The 20,580-nt window shown below is 49.2% G+C and overlaps 2 protein-coding genes across 6 annotated transcripts in view; both read right to left on the reverse strand.

The window, feature by feature from the left end:
- The window catches only part of USP36 (ubiquitin specific peptidase 36), a 33,709-nt gene extending 21,669 nt beyond the window's left edge, over positions 1 to 12,040 (reverse strand). For 3 of the 5 annotated variants that reach the window (XM_081270682.1, XM_081270681.1, XM_081270678.1), the window contains exons 1-4: positions 11,890 to 12,040; positions 9,203 to 9,347; positions 7,018 to 7,288; positions 6,262 to 6,477 (exon numbers count right to left, since the gene is read on the reverse strand). In XM_081270682.1, coding sequence (XP_081126808.1) covers positions 6,262 to 6,477; positions 7,018 to 7,270 — 469 coding nt within the window. In that variant the 5' untranslated portion in view covers positions 7,271 to 7,288; positions 9,203 to 9,347; positions 11,890 to 12,040. Of the gene's footprint in view, positions 1 to 6,261; positions 6,478 to 7,017; positions 7,289 to 9,202; positions 9,348 to 10,996; positions 11,354 to 11,417; positions 11,567 to 11,889 lie in introns of those variants that run through there. The other 2 variants (XM_081270680.1, XM_081270679.1) reach the window with 2 other exon arrangements.
- A 3,613-nt stretch (positions 12,041 to 15,653) lies between these two features.
- Positions 15,654 to 20,580, reverse strand: part of TIMP2 (TIMP metallopeptidase inhibitor 2) — a 44,378-nt gene continuing 39,451 nt past the window's right edge. The window contains exons 4-5 of the mRNA XM_081272185.1: positions 19,795 to 19,919; positions 15,654 to 18,408 (exon numbers count right to left, since the gene is read on the reverse strand). Coding sequence (XP_081128311.1) covers positions 18,211 to 18,408; positions 19,795 to 19,919 — 323 coding nt within the window. The 3' untranslated portion in view covers positions 15,654 to 18,210. The remainder of the gene's footprint in view (positions 18,409 to 19,794; positions 19,920 to 20,580) is intronic.

The raw sequence follows: 20,580 nt of genomic DNA on the forward strand, positions 1-20,580 counted from the left end.
ACAAACCCCATCGCTATCAGCAGCCTGGTTTTTACAATACTGCTGTAGACGCAGTGCTAGTCCTGTCACCACTACCCCCCACGGCATAGCAATCCTGTGAACAGCTGTTTCACATGTCTCCAGGAACATTCACAAACCTAGTTTTCACCGTAGACTTCTGACCTGTCAAACCATATCCATTCATTACATTTTTTAAAAAATGATAGTAATGGTTGGAGGACTCAAAAATTAGGACTCATAAACTAGAATTAGTAATTTAAAACAAAACAGGGACTTTAAAAACCGTTAAAAGCCTTTCTGTTCAAGATCTAACCTTAATGAGGATAGAAAGGCGTGTGGAAAGTGTGTGTCCCTCACCATGTGGGAGCCCACTAAGGCCCAGCCTCACACAACACCCCTTAAATGGAGCAAGGTGTAACCTAAACGGTGCGGTTTCCCCAAACCCGGCAGTGTCTGAGATTAAGTCGTACAGGGACAAACACTTTTTCGTGCGATTTATAAAACCATGACTCAAAAGTGACCCCCATAACTTCAGGGACACTGCCTGTGTCCCTCTGGGGTTGCTCACGTGCTGCTCTTCCGTCTCACTGCTGCCCAGGAGGCCCCTGGTGCAGTGTAGCCTCCACCTTCAGGGCTCCATACATCTTACACAGAATGCCGGGACACTGCACGCATTAATACTTCAGAGTGGCAGTGGCCTCAACTAGGGCAGCCAGTGCTGCTCACAGGAGGAAGAGTGGGCAGTCCACCCAGAGGCACTGACCACAACTGTTCACTCATAGGCCTGCTACCGATCCATGCCACTTACCTGTGCACGTCACCAGGACTTAGAGACGTGACCTACTTTAACTAAATTCATCATCACAAAGCCGAAAAATGGCTCAAAAAATACTCCTGCAGAGAAACCCAGAATGGAAGACAGCTAGCTCTGTAGGGAGACAGACCGTCTCACTACCAGAGCCAGAGAGAAACACAAAGACACCTGCCAAAGCGCACTCAGAAGGCCACCTGGACAACCTCCAAGTCACCAAGGAGACTACTGGAAACAGGGCGGGTCCCAGTGCCAAGCACCAGTTCCACCCTCGAAGAGCACGGGGCCGGCCCCAGCCCACCGTGGCTGTGTGCACTCACTAATGCTGTTTGCACCACAGGGCACCTCCCGTTGCTCTCTTTTACAAGAGAACCCACCCCCTACATTCGGCACACAGCCCCACAACGTTGCCCCAGCTCTGCTCCTGCCTTCTCCATCCCCCTACCTCTGGTTCCACCTATCCTCTTGGTCCCTTCCCTGCCTTGAAGTTTCGCCACATACACGTGCACCTCAATACTCCATTCCCGGTCTGCGTGTCAGCGACACGAGGAGGAGTCACACCACCTGGCTCCCGGGGGTTTCTCCTGTGCAGGACCCTCAGAAGCTGCCTGTCAGCTCTGCCTTGCTCTGTGGTTGGGCTTTTGCTTGCTGTCTTTTGCTGCAGATATTTTTATGATGTTTTCTATTTTTCATTTTAAAACTTTCTGAGGTGGGGTCTCACTAGCAGACCTGAGTGATTCCCCTGCCTCAGCCATCAAGGAGCCAGGACTATACCAGCAGACATTTTTACACCCATGCTAGATCCTGGCTGTAGGAGCAGAATTGCTGGGTGATAGACTTTGTGAAACTTCATGCCATACTGTTTCCCAAAGCAGTCATGCTAGTTCAGGCTGGGAGTATAAACAGAATCCCTGAGCTTCATCCTGACAATCATACTGAACCTCTGAACTTTTATGACTCACAAAGGTGAGAGAAATGGTACCCTCTGTGATTTTCATGACCTCCTTGAGGACTACCCCGCTGAACATCATAGCATGTGCTTCTTTGACACCTTGAATTGCCTCTTCTAATTTTATCTATTATTTTATTTTACTTATCTATTTATTTATGTTTTGGTACTGGTGTTAAACACAGGGCACTTGACCACTAAGCCACATGCCCAGCCCTTTTAATTTCTTATTTTGAAACAGGGTCTTGCTAAGTTGATGAGGCTGGCTTTGAACTTGTGATCCTCCTGCCTCTGCCTTCCAAGCTGTTGGGATTACAGGCGTGTGCCACCTCGCCCAGCAATTTTATCTTTTTTTTTGGCAGGCAGGGTGGTAGTGGTGGTGGTGGTGGGTTCCCGGGAATTGAACTCAAGGGCACTCGAACACCGAGCCACATCCCCAGCCCTATTTTGTATTTTATTTAGAGACAGGGTCTCACTGAGTTGCTTAGCACCTCACTTTTGCTGAGGCTGCCTCACCCTTCGGGGCCACTGGGATTACAGGTGTGTGCCAATGCGCCCAGCAATTTTATCTATTTTTTAACAATCTTTTATGTTGATTTTTAGTTCTTTATACATTCTTAACACCAATGCTTTGTTCATTTCAGGCTTGTACCTGGTCTTTTAATTTTCTTTAACTCACTATGTCTTAGCATCCCCTACACAGACTTTGTCAATGCCAAGATATATTTGTTTTCTGATAAACAGAAGTCCTTAAAGCTAATACATCTGAGTTTACCAAATTTTTTTAATGATCCATGCTTTAAGTTTTAAGAAACCCCCTAAGGTCAAAAAAACTATTTACTGGGCTGGGGTTGTGGCTCAGCAGTAGAGTGCTTGCCTAGCACATGCAAGTCCCTGGGTTCAATCCTCAGCACCACATGTAAATTAATAAAATAAAGGTATTGTGTCCAAGTACAACTAAAATATAAATATTAAGAAAGAAAGACTTTAGATAGGAGATTCTCAAAAGATAACATCAGCAGAGTTTTTACCTACATTTATTCTAAATGCACTGAGTTTTTCTTTTGATACTAAGTTTTTCATCCACTCTTTTCTTTTGCAAATGATCTGATATGAAAACCCTGTGTCAGTGTCTACCTAGGTAAAGCAAAGTGTTTGTTTTGATTCCAGTTATTAAAATGACAGACCCAAGTACGATTATGTACAGTCAGTCTGCACCTCCACATATCCATGGGTGCGTGGCCTGCTTCTGGGCTCTCCGTTCTACTCCACCGGTCAGGACATCCCTCCTACATCTAACACTATGACTGTTTCACCTCGGAGACTATGCAGCAAGCCTCTATTTGGTAGAACATATCCCTTCTCATAGTCGTCTTCTTCAGAAGTGCCTCTGAGGTCTGGAAATGTTACTTCAGTGGTGCAGCCCTTGCCTAGCATGTGCCAGGTCCTGGGTTTCCTTCCCAGCAAAACATACACCACCAGCAAATAAATGGTATTTTGGCTATTTCTGGTCCCTTGCTTTTCTATTAAATTTTAGAACCAACTGGATGAACATTAATCTACAAATCTGGGGGAAAAAACAATATTTTCATTAGTACTGGGGACTGAACCCTGGGGTGCTTTATCACTAAGCCACATCTTAAGCCCTTTTAACATTTCGAGACGGTCTCCTTAAGATGTTTAGGGCCTTGCTGAATTGAACTTGGGATCCTACTGACTCAATCTCCCGAGTCTCTGTACTACCACACCCGTTGAAAACCAACATTTTTATAATGAGAAGTCTCTCCCCTGTTAAGGCAACTTTCTGTCCATTCAGGTAGGCTGTCATTTAATGTCCTTCAGTGAAGGTTTTCCACATGCACCTCACTAAATTTAGATCTAGCCTTTATTGCTTATGTTGCTATTTTTTTAAGATAGTAAATTGTTTATTTGGTATAGAAAAATTCAGCTAAATTTTATATATTGATTTTATGTCTAGTCACATTGCCAAATTCCCCTTGCTAATTTGTCTACATATTCTTTTGATTTCACATGTTTTCAAATTATTATAGTACTCTCCCCTCCTTTCCTATATGCCACAGCTCTGGCCAGGTGCAACACAATCTTTCTTTCTTTTCTGGCACTGGGGATTGAACCTAGGGGTGTTCTACTACTGAGTTTAATCCCTAGCCCTATTTTTTATTTTGAGACAGGGTCTCACTAAGTTGTTCAAGGCCTAAGTTGCTGAGGCTGGCCTTGAACTTGCAATCCCCAGCCTCAGCCTCCCAAGTTGCTGGCACTACAGGCCAGTGCCACTGCACCCAGCCAAGAGCACCACAGTCCTAAACAGAGGTGGTGAGGGCAGCCACACATGCCTCACCATGATCTGAAGTGTACACTTCCAGGACTTTCTTCTTTAGAATGGTGCTCTGTGCCTTTTGTGTTTTTTAGCACTTGTGCTTTTATCAGGGTAAAGAAATGCCCATGTATTACTACTCTGCTAAGAGTTGTATTTCTTTTAATTAAGAATATTTTCAGCTGACTTTTCTCTTTCACTTCATTAATAAAGCAATTAATTGCATAGGTAGCAAAATTAGCAGTCACTTATACAGCACTTTCTGTGTGCCCAGCCCTGCGCTCAGCATTTCACATAGCCACCTGAGCTTCGTGACAACTCTGTAAGGATGATGCTATTTTGCACCCCAGGACAGGGGGCGCAGAGAAAGCAGGTAGACTCCCAGCAGGACTGGGAGGCAGGCCTGCAGGCCAGCTCCAGGCCCTCAGCTACAGTGCTGTGGCCCTGCAACTTCATGAGATTTCCTGGCAGCAAAATGCCTTCATAGTCCCCTGCTCATGTTCTGAAAAACCATTCAGTCTGCTAGTATTTCATCTAGAATTTTAAACCTAGTTCATGAGATTATAATTTTTCTTTCTCATATTATCCTTAATTTTGAAATCCAAGTTATAAGAGCCTTCCAGAACAAGGAGGGGAATCTTTTCTTTTCTGATCTTCTAGATGACTTTGTGAAGCATCGGCATGATCTAGTTCACAGAACTTACCTATAAGGGCTGGGCTGTAGCTCAGGGCTACAGCATTTGCCTGGCATGCAGGTGAGGCCTTGGGTCTGATCCCCAGCACAATGGAAAAAACAAAACAAAAAACCCGTACCCATGATATCATCCCAGTCTGATGCTGAAGTCATTTGCTTCATTTTAAAAAATATTTTTATAACGTTTATTTATTTATTTTTTATGTGGTGCTGAGAATCAAACCCAGTGCCTCACATATACTAGGCAAGTGTCCTACACTGAGCCACAGTCCCAGCCCTTTACTTTATATATAACATTATCTGTTTATGTGTGGTGCTGAGAATCGACTCAGTGTCTCACATATGGTAGGCAAGTGCTCTACCACCGAGCCACCACCTCAGCCCCTTCACTGTCTTTAATAGTTAAAAAAGACTCCTCGGACTTTTGATCCTTTTTGTAAACTTTTTTTATTTTGGTACTAAAGACTGAACCCAGGGGTGCTTAATCACTGAGCTCCACTCCTAGACCATTTAACTTTTCCTTTACAGACAGGGTCTCACTAAGTTGCTGGTGTTACAGAGGTACCCCCATCACACCTGGAGTTTTTTTTTTTTTTTAAGTATTTTTTTAGATGTTGATGTACCTTTATTTTACTCATTTATTTATATGCAATGCTAAGAATTGAACCCAGTCCCTCACACATGCTAGGCAAGCACTCTACCACTTAGCCACAACCCCAGCCCCAAGCTTGGCTTTTTTTTTTTTTTAAACCTTTATTTTATTTGTTTATTTTAATGTGGTGCTGAGGATTGAACCCAGGGCCCCACCTATCACTGAGCTACAACCTCAGCCCCACACCTGGCTTTTGATGTCATATTTTAAATCATTTTAACTTCTACTTTGAAACGTTTTTTTTAAAAATACTTTTTTAGTTGTAGATGGACACAACATCTGTTTATTAAGTTATTTTTTATGTGGTGCTAAGGATTGAACCCAGTGCCTCACACGTGAGAGGAAAGCCCTCTACCACTGAGCTACAGCCCCAGCCCGAGACGTGTTTTATAGTGTACGTACAACACTGGTATACAGATGTACAAAATAATTGAATATATGTACTTTGGGGCTATCTTTTGCAAACCTTCATTTCTGTTTGTGTAATTACCTTCAGAAGAGTTTGGAGAACACAAACAAACTTGCACATCCTATCCTAAAGCAAATCCAATTAAAATGTGGGCTTTTTTAATTTGAGAGGAAGCTCTACGATGTCGTCCAGGCTGGCCTTAAACTCACAGTCCCCTTGCCTTAGCCTCCTGAGCAGCTGGGACTGCAGGTGTGCCCCCCTTCCAGGGGGGTTTCCAGTTACTACACATCAGCAACTCCACCAGGGTGATCCAGGTGTTATCTTTAACAGTGCCTGAATGTACGGGTTTCTCTGGTGGAGACTGAGTGGTTCCACTAGCTCAGTCACCCCGCAATGCCAGCCCCCACTCACAGTTCCGTGCATGCTCCTTGGAAAGCAGGTAGTTGGCCAGAGGCGGTGTGTAGGTCAAGCACTGTATGGTGGAGTTCAGGAAGCAGGTGTTGCCCAAGTTGTGTAGCCCTGCGCCAACTCGGAAAACCCGCTCCCACCTCAAAGACAGGCGCTCTGTGGGGAAGAGCACTTTCTGTGGGGCTGGGACCCCATCACTACCACATGGGCGCTCACTCCCTAAAGAAAAAAGGAACAAGGGAAGAAAAGGAGACAAATAAGTCTACACAGGCAGACCCCAAAAGAACCCTAGACATTTTCTTAGCATGTGGTCGGTCAGAACAGCTCACTGGAGGGCACTAGTACTCCCAGGACTGGACACCCCAGGGAGCTAGCTCAGAGTAAGCAGTCACACCAGGGGCTTTCCCGACCGCTCAGTTCTAGAACTCAGACCCCTGTGGAGATGAAGGATCTGGGCCTTGGCACGGTGCCCAACTATGGCCACATGCAGTCTACCTCATTTCTCTACCTCCAAGCTTGGCTTTCAATTCTATTAAACCCAGGGCAAGAGATCACTGGAAGTGGCGGGGTGGGGGGAAGAGGGAGTTTGTTATGAAGAACCCCTAAGTACACACCATCTTCCTAGAAACATCTACAACTGATGCCCATGGACCCCACGTGAAGTCCAGCACTCCCTGTGACATTCTAGTGCCCACAGTGGGCCCATCACTCAGCCAACACCGAGAGAGGCCTCCCTGCCTGTGCCCTGCATGTCCATACCCTGTCTCCTGGCCTGAGCCTCATCTCCACTCCTGGGGTGACTGGCGCCCTCCGTCTTGGGGTTTAGTAGCAGATATTTGCTCTTCAAGGACTCTAGCTGGTAGGAGAAGCTCTTGCTGGCTGGCTCGAACTCGATCTTCTGTAAAAGGACCTTCTTGGCGGAGGAGGCCAGGAGTTTTCCCAGTTCCCCATCCTCAGCCGAGTCCTTGCGACCGGGTTTCAGGGCTTCCTTCAACTTATCGACTATTGGCATGGTGCATTCCTGTGGGGACTAGAAGGAACACAAATCTACAATCACTATGTCCAAGGAATAAGAGCTTCCGCTTGGTCATCATGGATGCTAGCCATCACAAAAGCTTCCCTGGTCAGTTACCATCCTACAAGGAAGCATGAGACAGGAAGACACAGACCCAAGAGAGTCCATACTTCACTTCTCAAGATACATGTACAGCCAGGCAAGGTGGCAAGCGCCTATAATCCCAGCGGCTGGGGATTACAAATTCAAGGCCAGCCTCACCAACTCAGCAAGCCCTGAGCAACTTGGTGAGACCTTGTCTCAAAGTAAAAAATAAAAGAGCTGGGGATGTGGCTCAATGGTTAAGCACCCCTGGGTTCAATCCCTGGTATCAAAAACTCAAGACAAGTGCACAAAGAGCTGAAAATGCCCAGGGATAGCATCTGGGCTGCTAGGCCACCCTGCCTCGAGCCCTTAATCAATATACACCAAGTGTCTACAAGTCAGGCTATTTCCTTCAAAGGGACAACACAGGGCCCCAATGTCTGCTCAAAAGCAGGGAAATACTTATTTGCATACATGCTCTGGTTACTTACACATATATAGCCTTTAATAAAGGAACAGCACACAAGGGGATGGGCACATATCTGTAGACCTATGCTCTTCAGAAGAAGGCCGTGGACGAGTCTCCTGAGCACGGGAAATGAGGCTAGTCCCCAGCAGAAAACACGCCACCAGACTTAAAGGCTTAGTTAGGAATACAAAACATCTCAAAAACTGGTTACATGTCAAAATGATAATATTTTGTATATATTGGGTTTAAAAAAATGAAAATTAACTTCACCTCCCTTTTTTACTTTTCCAATGTGGCTGCAGTAAAACTTAACTTTACATTTGTGGCTCTCATCATATTTCTATCACTGTATGTACAAATCATCTAAAACTAAGGGAAGAAAAACAAAAAGGAAACAAAGTAATTTTTTAAAAAATGAAGGAGAAGTGAGAAAAGAACAAAGGATCAGACCTGGAATAGCATGTACAAGACACCTAATGTTAGACAAAGTTTCTCCCACCTCTTTCAAATAGCAAGGAAGGAGAAGTAGGCAGGAGGGGACACAGGTTTTAAAGGTAGCCAGTCTGGGTCACTCTGTCATCTTTAACTACCCATCCAGGGACGAGTACTTTTTACAAGATCTCCTGTTCTTGGATTGTAAAATACAGACAAAAATAGGTGGGAAGCTGGCTGCAGGGACCAGAGAGCGGGCTCATTACACTGGGCCTGCCACCACTGGCAGGTGCAGACTCTGCAAGGAGGGAAATCCCTCCCTCACCTCAGCCAGCTCCACCCACATCACCCTGCTCCCCGCCCCTTGTCCTAGCCAAAGCTTAGACCGAGTCAGTCAGAAAAACACGTCCCTGAAACTGCTCACTCCCTCCAGACAAATGAGGGTTCCCAGGGTACCCGATACTAGGAGTGCCTAGGGAATTAGCTAGTTACACCCCAAAGTCCGACCTAGTGAATCCATGGATCTCTAATTAAGTCTTTCAAATCTCTTACCGTGGGCCCCCTAATTCCATACAAGAAGAGAAATCCAAGGAAGTTATTCTTTTTTTTTTTTATAATTATTTTTTTAAAGAGAGAGTGAGAGAGGAGAGAGAGTGAGAGAGAGAATTTTTAATATTTATTTTTAGTTCTCGGCGGACACAACATCTTTGTTGGTATGTGGTGCTGAGGATCGAACCCGGGCCGCACGCATGCCAGGCGAGCGTGCTACCGCTTGAGCCACATCCCCAGCCCTCTTCTTTAAAAAAGAAAGCACGGCGCTCTGGTGTCCTCACCAGAAACTGCTGAGTGGGGATTATCTGAGACTTCTTGCCAAAGCAACCAACTCAGCTGGGCGCACTCAGCAAACAGGCAAGAAAGAGGCACCCAAACCTTTGCAGGCTCACCTGGGATGCCTGGCCGAGGTGGGCTGCTCCCCCAACAGCGGGGAATCAAGTTCTCTGACTGGGCACTTCAATCCAGGGACTCCCAGAGGATGGCTGTCCAGTCGCCAATGCGGCCACATGCAGAGTCCAGAAAGGGTGTCAGCACCTGTGGGCAAGCAGTGAGACCATGACCCAGGAGGACTCCTCCCTGCTGTCTCTTCAGTCTTTCCATGAATGCTGTGTGGGAACTGCGACCTTCTACCAGGACAAAGTCATCATTAAGGTTAAAGGGATATCTCTGTGGCTAAGCTCAGGATACGTCCAGAGAACTATGCTAACCAACCACAAATTACTGCAATGTACACACAAGGATGACACTGTTACCTGCTCCACATCTTTACCCTGACACTCTCCACACCTGCCAGTCCACTAAAGTTTAAATCTTATCTCCAAAGAGTAACGGGTAATAATAAAGTTGTCAAACTTTTACTTTGCTAGGTATAGACTTTAACTTCTACCTATAGTTAATTAATATATAATTAAGGTGCTTAGAAATGTTTACAGCAAAAATTCAAACATACAAAGTATAGAGGGAACATGGCCCCAGTGCTCAGCTTCAGTAGCTGCCTGGCCAATCCTGATTAGCTCCCCCCAACCCAGGCTGCTGTGCAGCAAATCTCATACCTTCCATCCCATCCTTAAATAAAACCCTATCAACATCCCCCACCAAAAAACCCCATAATGGAATGAACTCAGAATAAGGGACAATCTGCAAAGCGATGGCATCCATTCCTCCAAAACCCTCCCCGAAACGTCACTGGGATTTTTTTGGGTCATGATTTCACACCTTACCATGGCCAGATGAGAATCCTGTCCTGGACCAATATGGGTCCACTAGCTCATGTTCAGAAGCTACTTAGCTAGAGGATTAAGCAAACACTCAGGAAATTTAATCAAATTCCATCATGGATAACAAACTACTCTAATGCAGAGTCGAATATTTTCAACAATTTTTCAAGTTGTGGCAGAAAGATCAATATCTCCAACTCCACCTGAAACATTAAGTAATGACCTAAAAACTGCTCACTCTCTGAGGTGTAGGAACCAAGAAAAATATTCTTGCAATCACCAGCCAGCCTCTGGTGTGCATCCTTCTTAGCACAGATGCTCTCTGCAGTCCAGACTTCTTGCAGTCCAAGAACAGCTTACAGCTTAGACACACATTTCTGCTTCTGAGATGACTCAAGTGCAGCCTCCTTGTAACAAAGCCTCTTAAATACATTCTCTCCCTCCCTCTTCCCTTTAAATTCACTTCCAAGATAAACTTCACTCAAGATTCACAAGACCAGCCCAAGACAAGAGGGCTGGGGCCTCCTTGGGGCCCCTTAGAGGGGCCTGCCAGACACCCCATGCATCCTGGGCAGAGCCAATGTCTCCTTGGAGCCTGCTTCTTGGCATCCACTGCAGAAACAGGACTATGTGTGCAGTGGGGTACTCTTCCCTCTCCTGTCTGTTTTAGGATAGTCTGGTACTAAGGGCTCTAGGGTGCATGTCATACAACCAACCCATCATAAGCAACTGGCACTTTAAAACCCACATCTCCTGCCAGGTCTCATCACGGCGCTCTTCCATGGTGACCATGAGGAAGGTTACCTTCTCTGTATCTCACGTCTCTGCTCCACACACAAAACGCTCTCAACCCACTTTGACCTAGCCCTGGATAAAGTCTGGTCCCTGGATAAAGGATACTTTTGTGGGTAAAGGCAGCCCAACTGGACACAGTCTGTTACTTTCTCCCCTGCCCTTGGCTCCTACCTGGGTCCAGTTGTGCCCTCCATCCCTGCAGGGTCACCGCAAATCGGTGCTTGGGCTGCACAAACCAGGACCCAAGACTTTTCTGAAGACACCACCGACCCCTGATGACACAGCTCTCCCCGGGCCCACACCAATCCCTGCATGGACCAGGGCCTCACACCTCTTCACTGAGGCTCGGCCTTGGGCCCTCCCTGAGATTCTTCTGAAGTCCCTCCGGAGCAGCGTATCCCCTGCTCCCGTGCTCCCTGGGTCATCCCAAGACTCTGTGGATCCTCTTGGCCCTCGGTGGGGTCACCCAGAGACCCTAGCGGGCAGCGCATCCAACAGCGCATCCCCTGTCACGCCCCATGTCACCCTGAGGCCCTCGTGGACCCTCATGGCCCTCCACGGGGTCACCCCGAGCCCCTCGTAGACAGCGAACCTCCTGGTGCTCCCTGGGTCATGCCAGGACCTTGGTGAATCCTCGTGGCCATCGCCGGGGTCACCCCGAGACCCTTGTGGACAGAGCATCCTCCAGGCCACCTTGACACACTCGTGGACCCTCATGGCCTTCCGTGAGGTCACCCCGAGCCCCACGCGGACAGGGCATCCGACAGCGCATCCCCCGGCGCGCCCCTCGTCACCCCGAGCCCCTCGTGGCCCTCCGCGGGGTCACCCCGAGCCCCTCGTGGACCCTCACGGCCCTCCGCGGGGTCCTCCCGAGCCCTTCGTGGACACCGCATCTCCCGGCGCACCGCGGACATCCCGGACCCGGGCGGAAGCGCGCCCGCGCCTTCTCCGAGCGCCCCGAGTGCCCTGCGCCCCGCCACCCCTTCCCGAGCCCCAGGCCCGGCGGAAGCCCCCTCGCGGGCCTGCGCCCCGCCCCGCCCCGCCCCGCCCGGCCCCAGCCTAACCTGGCCCCCAGCGGCCCGCAGCAGGCCCGCGCAGCGCTGGCGTCTCCTCGGCCCGGGCCGCACGCGCACCATCCGGGCCTCCAGCGCCTCACACACGTGTCACAGGGACGCTTAAAGGAGTCGCACTTTGCGGCCGCTCTGGGCCGGCACCGAGAGGCCCGGGCTGCTTTAAGAGGCGGGGCTATCTTGGGCCCTCTCCCTGGATCCGCCCACCGCCGCTTTACGCGCCGTCAGCGTCGCCTCCCGGTCCGGAGGTCCCGCCAGCCTACGCAGTGACGCAAGCGCGCAGAGCCGAGACGCCCCGCCCCCGGGCCGTGGCGCGGGCGGTTTCCGCCGAGCTCTCGCTGCACCGCCACTTCCGGGTCCTTGGCTGGCCTGTGGGCTGGAGGGTGCCGCCAGCTGAGGCGCAGAGCGGGGGCTCCCTGGGCCGGCCAGCGGAGGAGGGCGCCGAGCCTCTCTCACGCGCGGGAGGGGCTCCTGCCTGTCACCTGGCCTTGCGGAGAGAGCGGCGCCTGGCCGACTCGGGCTTTGTGCCGTTGGAAAGGAAGGCACGCTCGCAGCTCCCCCGCCATGAGCCCAGTACCGGGGAGCTGGCTCCTGGGGCGAGGGATCAGTTTTGGTTTTCAGCTTTTGAAGTCTCTGGATACCTGAGCACGATCCTGCAACTCCAGCGGTCACCTCCGATCGTTTTTCCCTACACGACTGTACGTGAAGGCCTCGGGCGAAGAGTTACAAACAGGGATCGCCTTTGCAGTATTTCTAAAAGGTCCCTAACCCGGGACTTGATTGGCTTTCCTGTCCCCGTTCTCCAAGGCAGACTGACTTCAGGAGCTACCAGAGCAGCACAGGCATAAACTATTTTTTCCAAAAGGTAGAACTTGCGTACATGATCCCTATGTTCCTCGACTGATAAGTAAGAGTGATGAGCCAGGTGAGACCACAAGCGCATCGCCCAGAGCTAATCTCCTGTCCCTCCACACACCTATAAGCCAGGACTGAAGAGGGAGAGAGGGAATAGATGTGATTGAACAAAATTCGCCTCACGTTTATTACTTGGATGCTAGTGTTCTTTGGAAAAGCAAACAGACAAAAACAAAACTGCAATAGTTTGACATTAAGATTGTGTCCTCTGTGTAGGAATTCTTTATTTGCCCCGTGTGGTGGGTCACCCTCATAATCCCAGCAACTCAGGAGGCTGAGGCAGGAGGGTTGCAAGTTCTAGGCCAGCTTCAGCAATTTAGTGAGACCCTGTTTAAAAATTTAAAAAAAAAAAAAAAAAAAGGCCTGGAGAGCCATCTCAGTGGTAAAGCACCCCTGGGTTCAGTCCCCACTACCCAAAGGAACAAACAAGCCCCATTCTGCTGAAAGTTTTAATTTGAGATCTTACTCTTTGCTTCTTGACCACTCTCCTGTCCCCTGACCAGAGTGGGCTCTATTCAAGGACTCAGAGACAACTCTCCCTATTCAAGTCCTGATACATTGTATAAAACATGATTCCCTGTATGTGTTCTGAGCTAGGAAGCCAGCAACTGGCAGGGAAATGGGGAGGCCTGGGTTTTATTCAGGCTAACTGTTGCTTTGCATACTTTTTTTTTTTAACCCAGCCCAGCCTCTTTATTTCTAGGTAGACAGGCAGCATGACTTCTGTACCCCACCTCAAATCTACCTTCACACCTTTTTCTGATGTTGACCCAAACCCCACTTCTTTTGCAGGCTCAAACATGGATTTGTCTAACATTTTATTTGGCTATTTTCATTAGAATGCTCCTCTTGATTGTCACAGAATGAAAATCTCCGTATCATTTTGTTTCTGAATGTCTTGTTTTCAACAGTCAATTTGTTTCTTGGAGGAGAAAAGTTGCTAAGAGACCAAAATAATTCCCCTATATCAAAGCTCTGCCTCTCACTGTAAAAGATTCAAGGCAGCAGTGAGGCGAGTGAGGGGTCCTCTCACAGCCGGACCCCAAGGCCACAGGCAGACCACCCATCCAAGAACTTCAGTGTTAAGGCAAAGTCTGTGGTCACAGCAAATCACCTGTGATAAAAACGGACACTTTTTTATTAAAGTTAAGTAAGGTAAAAATGTCCACTGGTAGGGTACTTTAAAGATATTTTTAGGACATTTAAAGGACTGCAATCTTTCCCATCCTATAATCCTACTAATGGACAGAAATAGGTGCTCTCCTATGGTGTGCAGTAACCAGACTCAAGACTCTTCCACCAGCCGTCCTGGTGGCCCCTGATCCCCACCAGCCCCTTGGCTCTCTAGCCTGGATCTTGTATTTGCAGTTAGGACCTACAGTCTGCTGGCTGGCTGCTCCAGTTGTCCCCCTTACTTTCTTTCACAGGGTGAGCAAGCGTGATGGGGACTAGCAGCAGCTGGGCACCCCAGTGTGTCTCAGATGGATTTAAAATTGTTTACAAAGACCAACAAAACTTGGATTTTTTTTTTTTAAACTGGAATCAGGGGCACATGGAATTTGTTATACCATTCTTTGTGGGATTTTGTTTTGTTTTTGTGTATGTTTGAAAATCTCCCTAAGAAGTTTTGCTGTTTTCTTTTAAAGTCATATTTGACCTAAATACATACATAAATGAAATAAGTAGCCATCCTCTGTGTGTTGTTTGCTGAGACCCCTAAGGTGGCTTACAGGTTAAAGAGGCCACAAACTCCAGGCAAAGCCATTTGTGTGACACTGAAAGTCTCTGTGTTACTGTTATGTGCAGCTGAGCCACTTCCCTCAAATATTTTTTTAATATTTTAATTTTTTAAAAAATATTAGTTCTTTGTAGTGCCCCAGGTATCGTTCCACAGGGGAAAACAATCCAAACACCCTGCGTGGGTGATGTTAAGTGGATGGTGTTCACATGTCTTATGGAAGAGACGAGGGAACAAACTTTGTTCTGCTTAGCTGTGTAGAGTAGGAAACAATTCTTCCCACTGCTCCAGAATAACAAATTCTGCATGAGGGCTAGAGGGTTAATTTGTAAAGAAAAGAGAGTTGTTTAGCTCACAGTCAGGGAGGCTGAAATTTGGGGAGCTGCATTAATGTGGCCTCTGGTGAGGGCCCCCTTGGCTGCATCCTATCATGCTGGAGGGCATCATGGTGGGAACTCAAGCAAGAGGGAGAGGTCAGAGAGCAGGGAGGGGCCAGTATGACCCTACTGCACCCCATGTCTTAATGTCCACACTGAGGACCAGCACACACAGCTTTGCAGGACATGCTCAAACAAAACCTACACCACAGCATAACTGATTGCAGCCAGTGAGGCTTATCTGGGTCCTGACTCAGAGCAATAGAGCTTCAAAAGGCATTCATGAATAATTGGAGATGTCAAAACACTGACTAGGTTACTTGACGACATTAATAAATACTAAGTAGGTGATTAAGGTGTGATAAAAACATTTTGGACATGTTTAAAAATAGTTCTGGCTGGGCGTGGTGGTGCACACCTGTAACCCCATTGACATAGGAAGCCGAGGCAGGAGGATCACAAGTTGGAGGCCAGCCTGGGCAACTTAACCAGACTCTTTTTCAAAATAAAAAGGGCTGGGGATGTGGTTCAGTGGTAGAGCACCCTTGTGTTCAATCCCAGTACCAAAAAGAAAAAAAAAAAAAAAGCTGTCTTCAAAGCACGCTAGCCTCACAGGTTTCCTCAGACACAGAGGACCCTGTGCCTGCCAGACAGTGCCTGGCCCCCTCCTTGAGCTAGACAGCGGCAGTGCTGAACGTCGGAATCAGACACACAGAGAGAGCCAGCAGTCTCTTTGATAATACTGTTTATTGTCCATTGACAGAGCGGTCACTCAAAAATGATACAAAGCAGCAGAGACATGCGCAGTCTGCAGGTTGACTCTCCACGACTCTCACGTGCTCCCAGCACAGGGGGGTCTCGGACTTCACATCCCAGCACGAAGAACACTTTGCTCCCCCCACAACAACATAAAAATCCAAACAAAAACAAACGAAATCAACAAAGCTTTAAATTACGGCAGCAAGTCTGATATTCCTTAATACTTATCAAGCAAAGATTTGAACACAACTACGATGTAAACTTCATTTTAAATATTTTGAGTTGCTTGCGTGATGAAAAGAATAAAGGGAGAGAAAAGCAGTGCTTAGAAGACACCATAAATTAAACAATGCCAAATGAGATCCTTCTTCACCTGTACAAATGTCATGGCTGTCCACTGTGAGGGTGTGGAGCGGCCTGGCCCTCCGCTGCCACTGGGCACTTTGCTCGGCATGGTCAGAAATCCAAATATAAAGGCCATCTTTCCTGACCAACCTACTCAAAGATACTTTGCAATTATCCGAACCAGAGAATAGAAGCAAGGCGGTGGAAAGAGCAAAGATGCTCAGGAAGGTCTGAAGGGACCCTCCACCGTAGGCCAGCTACACGCCACAATGTCCACTCTGGGTCCAATGCTTCCTCGATGCAGAAACCGTTTTTTTTAAAAGTGCAAGTCTAACACCTACCAAGGGTAATTAAAAAAGAAATCATCATGGGGATGGTTACAGCGGATGTCAGAAACAACCGGAAACATTGAAGAAGTCAGCAGAAACAGGAGCAAATCTTACATATGATATCACCATACAGGAAGCAAACAGGGCGGGGTGTTCTATTGACTGCAGGGGTCTGGTGGTGGTGTATACACTGAAATCACACGGACTGGTCCATCGTGACATCTCACCAACTGGACATCACTGTACAGCATGAAAACGCCCCCAAGGCAGGGGCTGATTCCTGGATGCTCTCCCCATCTGTCCTAGAAAGGGGAGTCGACAAGTTCTGTGCTGACCAGGTCCCGGGTGGGCATGGGGGCTGCAGCCCCTCGGGGGTCAGGAGTCTTACGGTTGTTCTGGGGTCGCTGCAGAATAGAACAGGCTTAGATGGTGGTGTTTTTGGAAGCATTTTGCAGAAGGACTCTCACGGGGGCCTGGGGCCAGGGTGGGGGGTGGCTGGCTTCAGCGTCACTCTGTGTGTGTGCATAAGGTCTATGTTTGCATCACGTGTGTCCCCAGAAGAGCGTATCTTTACAGCATGGGTAGAAGGAGAAAGAAGGCCAACTGTAGTGTGACTGAGAAAGTTCTGCCTACTTGTACCCCTATTTTATTGGCATCAGAAGACCATTTCTAGGGAACAAGTCGGTTCCCCAGTTCCCTCTGAAGGGTTTTAAGTGGGTAATCTTTGTGACATAAGAAAGCAAGCAGGCCTTGGCATACCTGCCACTTAGGTTCACATATTATCTGAGAATTCATCTTTAGAAAAATGAGATGTCTGTTAAAACAGGCCACAGTGCCCCGAGGGCCTGAACACAAGCTGCCTGGGTGCCCTGGTTGGGACATCTTAATAAGCTTAGCTCACATCACTCGGAGAAATCTGCACGGAATCATGATTATCTGTCTTGGAGGGAGATTTCACTAAGCCTGCCGGGACACAGCAAGATCATGTCCTCAGTTTGCACAAACAGGGAGCCGGGTGGCCAGCCATACACTGCCCTGGGGAAAGCAGGTGGGAAGGAGGCCAGAGCAACCCGAGAAGCTCAGGACAGAACTCTAAGAGCAGCCGGGCGCACCCCAGCCCTGGACCTGCCCCAGCTCAGGGCTTCGCAGGTCTGCAGTGCAGGACTGAAAGGCCTGGCCTAGAGCTGCAGCATGGCTCAGCGAGGGCCTCTCCCTCCAAGTCCCTGAAGGAGGAATTCTGCAAACTCCCAGGATCGAGTCCTCCAAGAACAAGCCACCAGTTCCAGGACTACTCCTGGTCCCGAGGGAGTCACACGTGCTGGGAGATTGTGATGGGCCCAGGGAAGATGGGGGACACTTGCAGGGGGCAGGGACTGCCACCCTAGGCCAGAGGTGGACATGCCCCTCTCAGGATGACAAAGACCTGGTAGGCCTGCTACACAGTCTTGCAATGACCCTCAGGAGTTTCTGCAAAACGCACATTTCCAGGCTCTGCCCTAACCAGGCTGGGGAGACCCCTGCAGGCTGCCTGCCTGGCATCTGTGATGGGGACAAAGATGCCTGGGCAGGAAGTCTGTGGGTCCCACCCCTGCCTGTGCCCAAAAATCAAAGACCAAGACACACGGTGCCCAGGTGGTGGATGGAGGGAGTGTGGGAGGGACCCTGGCCCATCTCTTCCTCCAGACTCACAAGTGTGTTCAGAGGAAAACGGGGGCGGGGGCAGAACCATACTAACGTGGACCCACTTATACGACTGTTTTATTCATGCTGTTTCCAGGAAGGGATGTCAGAGCTGGACCAGTCTAAACCCTCGGAGGCTTTTCGCTTGGCCACAGGGCTGTGGTCACCCTGCCTACGGGTCCTCAATGTCGAAAAACTCCTGCTTGGGGGGTGCCGCCCCGCGGTACCACGCACAGGAGCCATCGCTCCTCTTGATGCAGGCAAAGAACTTGGCCTGGTGCCCGTTGATGTTCTTCTCCGTGACCCAGTCCATCCAGAGGCACTCGTCCGGCGAGGAGATGTAGCATGGGATCATGGGGCAGCGGGTGATCTGGAGACACATGCAGGCAGATTTAGTTGGGGACTGAAGAATCAGAGAGGCCAAGGCCACTCTGGGGACATCCAGAGCCCAGCCGTGTGCCACCAAAGGTGTTCAAGGACAACATCTTACTGAGTCCCATACTCTCCATACAGGGGCAGGCAGCCGCCTGGGGAAGGCCAAGACCAGCCTGCCCCCTCCTGCCTTCCTGTCCACCTTCACTTAACAATGAGAAAACTACAGCTAGCCTGCCCTCCTAGAGGTACAAGGACAGCAGCGACAGCAACAACAACAGAAAGACCCTGTCTCTAAATAAAATACAAAATAGGGCTGGGGATGTGGCTCAGTGGTTGAGTGCCCCTCGTTCAATTCCCAGTTTAAAAAAAAAAAGAAAGAAATTTCCTGGAGACAGATCCCTGTCAAATAAGAAGGTCCTTTCCTTACTCTCCAGCGTGAGATGACAAGCAACTTGCATTTCGCAATGGAACTCTCACCCACAAGAGGGTCACCACCTTTGTGGCTGTACAGAGATAAAGGAAGAGCTGGCTTTTGATGTCTGCTGGGTGCAGAGCACTGTGCTTGGTATGCATGTAGCTGACATCATGGGTTTGCAATTCACACCTTGCACCTTGCCCAAGCTAAGGGATGGGCACCAGCAGGAAGGGGAGGAGGCCCCATGGTCAGCTCTGACCAGCACAGGCTACTCCTGCAGCCTGGCTCAGCCAGCACCCCCTGGGAACATGGAGAGATGCCCCAGCAATGCTTCCTGTGTTGGGGAAGAGGAAGGGGCAGGGAAGTGCCAGGGCACTGGAGACAGCAGAATCCCAGCCTGGGAGCCCCAGGGAAGCCCTCCCCCGCCTTGGCTGCCTCTGAGGGCTTGCATGGCTACAGTTCTCCCCAGCACCCCCAGCAGCAGAAGGAGACAGGCATTCTCAATAGAACCCACGCATACAGGGAGCTCCGTGGGGAACTGCCCGGGATGCTGGGAAACCCGCGGAGCCTGAGGCACTGGCTCACCGGGCTCATAAGGGTCTGCACCCGTATGTGTGTAGGACCAGCCCTTCCCATGCCTGAGGCACTGGCTCACGAGGGTCTGCACTAGGTCTGTAGAACCGGCCCTTCCCATGAATTCCTTTCCCTACAAGACTTGACTTGCTAGAGGCTGCGGGGACAAACTTCAGCGTGCCCACCCAAATCCCCTTCTGCAAATGTCCCTTGTCAGAGATGCAACTCAGGGCTCTCTAGGGACCAGGGTCCAAGGCTGTGTCCCCAGCCAGCCTCTCTTCAGCTCTTCAGTCAGGACCCTGTGGACTGAGGGGCCTGGGTAGCTGGGGACCCAAACCCCAGCCGTCCACTTGGAGACGCTGTGGAAGTCGAGGAGGACAGAGGCCTGCTCACCTTGCACTCACAGCCCATCTGGTACCTGTGGTTCAGGCTCTTCTTCTGGGTGGTGCTCAGGGTGTCCCAGGGCACAATGAAGTCACAGAGGGTAATGTGCATCTTGCCATCCCCCTCGGCCTTTCCTGTGGACAGACGGGAATCACGTGCTCAGGGAGAGATCACCTCCTTCCACCCATCTCCCAAATCTGGAAGCAGCTCTGGGTGCTGAGGTTTTAAAGAATACACAGACTGTTATATTCTGAGTTTTAAGATGATACACGTTCACAGTAGAAAACTTAAAAGCTGCAAGAAAAAAAAAATAAAGGGAAGAAACCTCCTGTCTTCATTATCTGCTGCTGCGTGGGTCCGTCCACTTCCTCCCAACACTCTAATGCATGCTGATGGACACACCGAGGAGCCTGTGGTATTACAGGTCATCTTGCTCCCGGTTTTACTGTCACCAAGCCATATTTATTCATGAGCATTTCTCCCATTTGATGTCAAGCTTGTAATCCTGCATTTGGAGCAAACTTATGGAATTTTTTTTAAATTAGAGATCTGCCCTAACTTCCCTTCTCAGGGCACAAGGAGGCACTGTTCCTTGCTTGTTCCTTGACTCAGGACTCTGCTCCCGCCCTCCGTTTGCTGAAGACATCACTGTTGCTGACAGCCTGGCATTAGCCACACAGGGGAAAAAGAACAAACAAGAGTGTTCTAGCGCAAGACGGAACCTAAAGGCGCCTCTGGAGGTCCTTTAGAAACTGCTCCGGCTCCGTTACCATGGCGCCTTGTCAAGAGACACAC

This window comes from Spermophilus citellus (genome assembly GCF_964194105.1).
Source record: "Spermophilus citellus genome assembly, chromosome: 17".
NCBI lineage: Eukaryota > Metazoa > Chordata > Mammalia > Rodentia > Sciuridae > Spermophilus > Spermophilus citellus.